Source organism: Saccostrea cucullata, unplaced genomic scaffold, assembly GCF_032062105.1.
Source record: "Saccostrea cucullata isolate Sc308-1 unplaced genomic scaffold, CSIRO_AGI_Scuc_v1 ctg22400, whole genome shotgun sequence".
NCBI lineage: Eukaryota > Metazoa > Mollusca > Bivalvia > Ostreida > Ostreidae > Saccostrea > Saccostrea cuccullata.
In genome coordinates this window covers 16,855-24,702 of record NW_026928918.1, presented here as the reverse complement: position 1 = coordinate 24,702, position 7,848 = coordinate 16,855, and the positions used below count along the sequence as shown (strand labels likewise).

Sequence of the window (7,848 nt, the reverse complement as noted above, 5' to 3'; positions counted from 1 at the left end):
TTAAAGGTTTTGAAATGCTTACTAAAGAAGGTATTACAAAAAATATGCAATTAATTTTTAGCGATATTAATTTTAGCGATGTCAGCACCCTCGCTTATAATGCCAAAATTAAATCCTCGCTAAAAATTCTACTTATACGGTAATTCACATTTACATGTGCCCTCTATAATGTGACAATTACACATAAACATGTACTATACATTCAACATTTCCTCGCTTGAAACACAATTATATTGGTAGACGGAACATAATTAGATTAACACTCGTTCATAGCAAAAATTCTGTAAAAATTTCTTCTAGTCGTACCTTATATGTACATAAATAAGCAAATAAGATGCAATACTAGAATGTTTACATTTGATTAATTCTATAATTAAGGACATACACAACGTACCTTACCTACTGATCATTTTTCACGATATTCTTTATTTAGGATAATTATAGTGGCATCAGATGTTCAAAGACAGAATATCAGCATGCATTGCCAGGGGGTTTGATAAGACATCAATCGACGAACATTCTTGGATAATTCAATGAAAAATAAGTAAAAATTACTAAGCATATAGATGTTTCTTTTATCAAAACCTGTTTTAGAAGAAGTGTAAAACACAATATATATTGAAGCTAAAATACAGCACAGCACACAGTTCCTTTAATTATTGGAATTTTAACTAACTCTTCAACCCCAAAATGCATGGAAAAAGACAAAAATGTTCAAACTACTGCTATGTTTCGTATGTCCTTAATAGAAAGATTGTATATTAAATAATTTGATTATATACATTTAATTTCATTACATAGAGAAACATTGTATATTTTATATATTTTATTAGATTCATATTTTAAAGTCAATTAACTCAAAATTTTTCACACAAAATTTGCCAATGTATCACTTTTTTTTAAATGCCTATCTACGTTAAGTACAACAGGTACGCTTTCAGCAAGAAATTAATTAATATATTAACCCCAGACTTGAAATGAGACAATGAACTTGCATCTACTTGAAATTAATTTACTAGAATTTTTTTTAACATTTTATACATCATCATCATGTTTATCTTAATTTACCTATACACTTTTATAGCTTTCAACATTATTCTAAACATTGGCATCCAAAGTCGGTAACAATTGTAAACATTAATTGAAGCAAAATGAGCTGCAACTTTGATGTTGGAATTTTTTGTTGCAATATTGTCATTTACTACCAGGTATGTCGCTGGTCGGTGACAGAAATAAAGAACACCTTTTTACTTTTGTTGTCAATATTTGCGATGGAAGAACTTATTTTTTTTTCACAACTTTGATTTCAGCAATATTAGATTATAATCGTACTGTACATTATTGATTTCTTATATATTATACATTCCAATGTACAGAAATCTTTCTTCTAAAAGAAATTTAATACTTCAGTTTAGTCTAATTGCTCATCAAGGATTGATATGTATTACACACAGATGTGTCATAATTTAGCACATTTTAACAGCAAAATAAATTTCTAAAAAATGCAGCTCAGATTGCTTTAAGCTTACAGCACATAAGTTTATGATAGCTCCTGGACTTTATTTTTTGGTATTATTTCTGTCTGACCTCTTTTTAGTGCAGGTTTTTTCTCATCAAAAATTTTCTTGGTTTCATTTTTTTTTTTTTGCAAAGAGAAAAAAAATAACATCAAAGAATACATTGATAATGATTGTATAAATTGTATAAAATAGTAAAGATTTGTAATACACCAAAACTTACCTTTGGTAATGGACAATACCTATAGCTTCCACTAGCCAGTTTACAGCAGGTCTGTCCAGTCCTACATTCATGTTGACCATCAGGACAAACCACATTCTCTGATCTTAACACAACAGGTCCTGACAAGACTGGAGCCTTTTTCTACACAGCCCGGAGGACACATCGCATGTATACCCAGAAGAACAACAGTGTACACCGCCACTACAGCACAGACCCTGAAAAAAAAACAATTCAAAGCATTTCACAGACGACGAATTTCTGATTCAAACATTTTTTTCCTATTTCATCAGGCATTATACTGATTGATTGTAAGTCGTATAACGTCCTCCTCGATCATTCTTCACTCATAAAATGGAGACACCCCACTAGCCGATGGAGAGCTATATATGTTGTCTTATACTAGGAACGTAGGACCTTTGAGCAGTGGGGGATCTTTTTTCGTGCCAACACCTACTGCGACACGGGGCTTTAGTTATACGGTCTAATCTGAATTTCCGATCTCCACGTTCCACCGAGGTATTCGAACTTGCTACGTATAGGATCAAATCCTTACTTAATGATTCTAGACCAGACGTTCTAATAACTTCGCTATGCAGGCAATATCATGTATATTAAAAATTATTAAATTATATTTTGCTACATAAATGCTTATCGGAGTAGTGTCCTCTTCTAATGTTATATAGTTCATTTTTATCTTTTGTCTCAGACATGATTTAATCAAACGAATATGCGCAATCAGTTTTGGGATGTGAAATATAAATTATCCCGCTTCAGACAAATTTGTAGACAATTGATTGGATGAGAGCTCATCACATGACGCCCTGAAATTTTCAATATTACGTCTCTGAGCAGGGGGTGTATTAAATATCGGGCACGCGATTACGTTCGCAGCGTTGTTATTGTAAATAAAAATGGCGTCTAAGAAACGGTTTACGTAGGTAGTTTAGTTAAATTTCTTGTTACTGTAACGATTTTTTATGTTGATTGTTATTGGATTAAAACTTATTTTTTTCATAATATGCAAAAATATTTTTTTTATATCGATAAAGGTCTTCAGCGGGATAAATTCGTAACACAGTCAGTTAGTGACCTAATACGGATTCATACAGGGTGTGAAATGGAAATCCGTATTGGGGGAGGCGCAGCTGACTGTGTAACTAATAATGTACAATCAGTATTTGGATGTGCAATAAAATTTGCAGTGTCAGGATTGGGATGTGCAATAAAAATTGCATAATCAGGATTGGGATGTGCAATAAAAAATTGCATAGTCAGTATAGGAATGAGCAGAATTGAGAAATATAAATTATCTTTGTTAATTATATAGTTAAACTTTCTATAGACTAACCTTTGGTAGAGGGCAGCATCCATACTGACCACTGGACTGTTTACAGCAAGTCTCCCCAGGATTGCACATGGCTTGACCACCAGGACAAACCACATTCTCTGATATCAACAGAGCAGGAACTTTCTTAACCAATTCCGTGCCTTGACTGGACCCTCCTCTACAACATCCCTAAGGGTAGCATACAAAGCCATACAGGCAGCAGTGTCGACAATCACCACGGCACACAGCCTGACAACAAATAATTAACAGCATTTCATAGACGACAATTTTTGTCTCAAATCTTCATATTTCATGAGGTATTTTGATTTATTGTTTGTTGTTTAACATCCTTCTGGAGATTTTTTTTACTCATGTGGAGACGCCACCACTGTCTGTTGGAGAGGTTCAAGCCATTGAGCAGTAAGGGATATTTTCATGTCAAAAGATACTGTCACACGGAACCTTACGGTTGATACGGTCTCATCCAAAGTAACGGTATAGATCTACCTCTGACAGTGGAATTTAAACCAGCAGCGTAAGTATCAACACATTACTTCGTTACTCTAGACCAGACACTCTAAAAACTCCGCCACACGGTCACCATCAGTTATACTGTGAAATCACTTATTTTCCTTCGGGTTTAATTTTAGTTGTTTTTGAGGTATGGAGAGATCCACGAATTTTGACAACTACAAAATATAAAATGTCATATGCAATTCTCGTAACATTTCTCCCAAGACGAAATTAAATCAGAACAAAGCAAATAACTTTTTTTCAACCTCGAAAATTCAACCCCGTGAAAATATCTAATTTTAAATTATTGAAAAATAACTGCCACATATGTTAAAACAAAAAAAAATTGGAAGTAGGTCATCTTCTAATGTCATAGAGTTTGTGCTCTGTTTTAAAATGCCAACTACCATACTAAGAACACAATATTATTTAGCAGATCACTTTGATAACTGGAAACTGTCTCATGTTATTTAGAATTAATTTTTGATGGGAAAAATCTGCTTCGCACGAATATGACATTGTAAAGATTTGTAAGTATATGTTACCTATGTAAACAAAAATATGACACGGGTCTTGTTTAAATAAAGGTTTTCCACCTTAACAGCTAAAATTAAATGTTTAATAATTAATCCAAAAAAAAAATAACGCATTTCAAACATAAAAAAGAAAATATAGTTTTGAAAATTTTCAGCAGAAACAGTGTCGATATCAATTTTATTCAACAAATTTGCAAAATCTGTATTGGATCGAATGTGCAATATTAATTCCTTTTTGTACCTATTCATTATACACTTTAAATTTCTACAGTCTAACCTGTGGAAAGGGACAGCATCCATACTGACCAGTGATCAGCATACAGCAAGTACTTCGAGGATAGCACATTACCTCACCACCAGGACAAAACACATTATCCGACTTAAGGAAAATTATCTATCAAATAAATTAATTTTTTGTTGATAAAAGATTAAACAAAATATCATTTAATGAGTTTTGAGGTTGATGTATACACCATTAAAACATCACGATAATTTGAATACGATCCTTCAGTACACCTAGTGCTACAATAAACCTGAACATTTATTAAATCACTCCCTTTATTAAAAAGAACGATGTTATACTGTAATCTTAAATTTCAGACATATTTAATCAAACAAATATGCGCAATCAATCAGTATTGGGATGTGCAATAAAAATAGTATAGTCAGTCATGGGATGTGCAATAAAAATGGTATAGTCAATATTGGGATAAGCAGAAAATAGATATCTTTGTTAATTATATAGTTTAACTTTCTATAGTCTAACCTTTGATAGAGGGCAGCATCCATACTTACCACTTGACAGTTTACAGCAAGTCTCCCCAGGATTGCACATGGCTTGACCACCAGGACAAACCACATTCTCTGATATCAACAGAGCAGGAACTTTCTTAACCAATTCCGTGACTTGACTGGACCCTCCTCTACTACATCCCTAAGGGTAGCATACAAAGCCATAAAGGCAGCAGTGTATACCATCACTTCAGCACACAGCCTGACAAAAAAAAATAATAAACAGCATTTGATAGACGAGAATTTTTGTCTCAAATCTTCATATTTCATGAGGTATTTTGATTTATTGTATGTTGTTTAACATTCTTCTGGAGATTTTTTTCACTCATGTGGAGGCACAACCACTGTCCATTGGAGAGGTTCAAGCCATTGAGCAGTAAGGGATATTTTCATGTCAAAAGATACTGTCACACACGACCTTGCGGTTGATACGGTCTCATCCAAAGTGAAGGTATAGCTCTATCTCCAACAGTGGACTTTAAACCAGCAGCGTAAGGATCAACACATTACTTCGAGACTCTAGACCAGTCACTCTAAAAACTCCGCCACATGGGCAACATCAGCTACACTGTGAAATCACTAATTTTCGTTGCTGTTTAATTTTAGTTGTTTTCGAGGTATGGACCCATCCACGAATTATGAAAACTACGAAATATAAAATGTCATATGCATTCCTCGTAACACCATCCCACAACAAAATTAAATCCGAACAAAGCAAATAACTTTTTTTCGAACCTCGAAGATTCAACCTCGTGAAAATTTCTGATTTTAAATTATTGAAAAATAACTGATACATATGTTAAAAAAATCCTATTTGAAAGTAGGTCATCTTCTAATGTCATAGAGTTCGTGCTTTGTTTCTAAATGCAAACTACCATACTAAGAACACAACATGATTTAGTAGATAACTTTGATAACTGGAAACTCTCTCATGTCATTTAGAATTAATTTTTGATTGCAAAATCTGCCTTGCACGAAAATGTATACATTTGTAAGTATATGTAACCTATGTAAACAAAACTTTGTCACAGGTCTTGTTTAGATAAAGGTTTTACACCTTAACAGCTAAAATTAAATTTTTTAAATTTAATTAAAAAAAATAAAATAAAGTATTGCAAGCAAAAAAAAAAGAAAAAAAAGTCTTGAAAACTTTCAGCTGAAACAGTGTTGATATCAATTTAATTCAACAAATTTGCAAAATCTGTATTGGATCGAATGTGCAATAATTTCTGTTTGTACGTTCTCATTATACACTTTAAATTTCTACAGTCTAATCTGTGGTAAGGGACAGCATCCAAACTCAGGCGCGGATCCAGAATTTTTTTCCAGGGGTGGGGGGGGGTACACCTCAGTCAAAAAAAAATTCCAATCCCAGAAATTTCTTGCCAAGCAAAAAAAAAAAAAAGAAAGAAAAAGAAAAACGTAAAATCGCCCTAACGTCAAAAACCTATTTCGTGGGGGGTTGGGGGGGGGGGGGTAGTGGTGAATTCTATTGCTTCAAATCTTTCACTTATAATACACACTTCACACATATTCTCGTTTACCAGGGGGGTCTGAGTTTTTCAGGGGGGGGGTCCATAGTAGCTATTTTCTTGTTTTAGTATATACATTTTTTTACCTATTAAATTCGTGGGTGGGGGGGGGTCCTGACCACCCCGACCCCCCCCCTTATAGATCCGCGCATGATACTGACCAGTGATCAGCGTACAGCAAGTACTTTCATGATAACACATAACCTCACCACCAGGACAAAACACATAATCCGACTTCAGGCAAATTTTCTATCAAATAAATTATTTTTTTTTTATAAAAGAATAAAAAAAAATATTTGATGAGTTTTAAGGTTGATGTATACACCATTAGAACATCATGATAATCTAAATACGATCCTTCAGTACACCTAGTTCCACAATAAACCTAAACATTTATCAAATCACTCCCTTTATGAAAAAGAACAGTGTTATACTGTAATTTTAAATCTCAAACATAATTTAATTAAGCAAATACGCACAATCAATCAGTATTGGGATGTGCAATAAAAATAGTATAGTCAGTATTGGGATGTGCAATAAGAATGGTATAGTCAGTCATGGGATGTGCAATAAAAATTGCTTAGTTAATATTGGGATGAGCGGAAATATAAATTATCTTTGTTAATTATATAGTTCAACTTCCTATACACCAACCTTTGGTAGAGGGCAGCATCCATACTGACCACTGGACTGTTTACAGCAAGTCTCCCCAGATGGGCACATGGCTTGACCACCAGGACAAACCACATTTGGTGATATCAACAGAGCAGGTACTTTCTTTACCAATTCCGAGACTTGACTGGACCCTCCTCTACTACATCCCCAAGGGTAGCATACAAAGCCATAAGGGCAGCAGTGTCTACCATCACTTCAGCACACAGCCTGAAAAAAAAAATGATAAACAGCATTTGATAGACGAGAATTTTTATCTCAAATCTTCATATTTCATCAGGTATTTTGATTTATTGTATGTTGTTTAATACCCTTCTGGAGGATTATTTGCACTCATGTGGAGAAGTCACCACTGTCCGTTGGAGAGCTACATACATTAAAAATGGTCTTGTTTAGATGAAGGTTTGGAGCTTTTAATCTCTCTTGAACCTTTAGATCCAAACGTAATTCTTTGATAATATTTTTAAAAAAATCAAAATAACGTATTGCAAACACAAAAAAAGGAGAAATAAATTTGAAAGTTTTCAGTTGAAACTGTGTCGATATCCACTTAATTAAACAAATTTGCATAATCGGTATTTGAACGAATGTGCAATATTAATTCCTTTTTGTACCTATTCATTATACACTTTAAATTTCTACAGTCTAACCTGTGGAAAGGGACAGCATCCATACTGACCAGTGATCAGCATACAGCAAGTACTTCGAGGATAGCACATTACCTCACCACCAGGAC

The 7,848-nt window shown here is 33.8% G+C and overlaps 1 protein-coding gene across 1 annotated transcript; it reads right to left on the bottom strand.

Moving 5' to 3' along the window:
* Positions 1-1,740: 1,740 nt before the first annotated feature.
* Positions 1,741-7,163, bottom strand: LOC134279206 (progranulin-like; the record flags this gene model as incomplete). Its single annotated transcript, XM_062761554.1, has 5 exons — positions 7,095-7,163; positions 4,883-5,050; positions 4,394-4,510; positions 3,089-3,256; positions 1,741-1,881 (listed from the first exon to the last, which is right to left on the bottom strand). Coding segments are annotated over exons 1-5 (663 nt in total), but the record flags the coding sequence as incomplete, so codon positions are not given.
* Between the last annotated feature and the right edge of the window lie 685 nt (positions 7,164-7,848).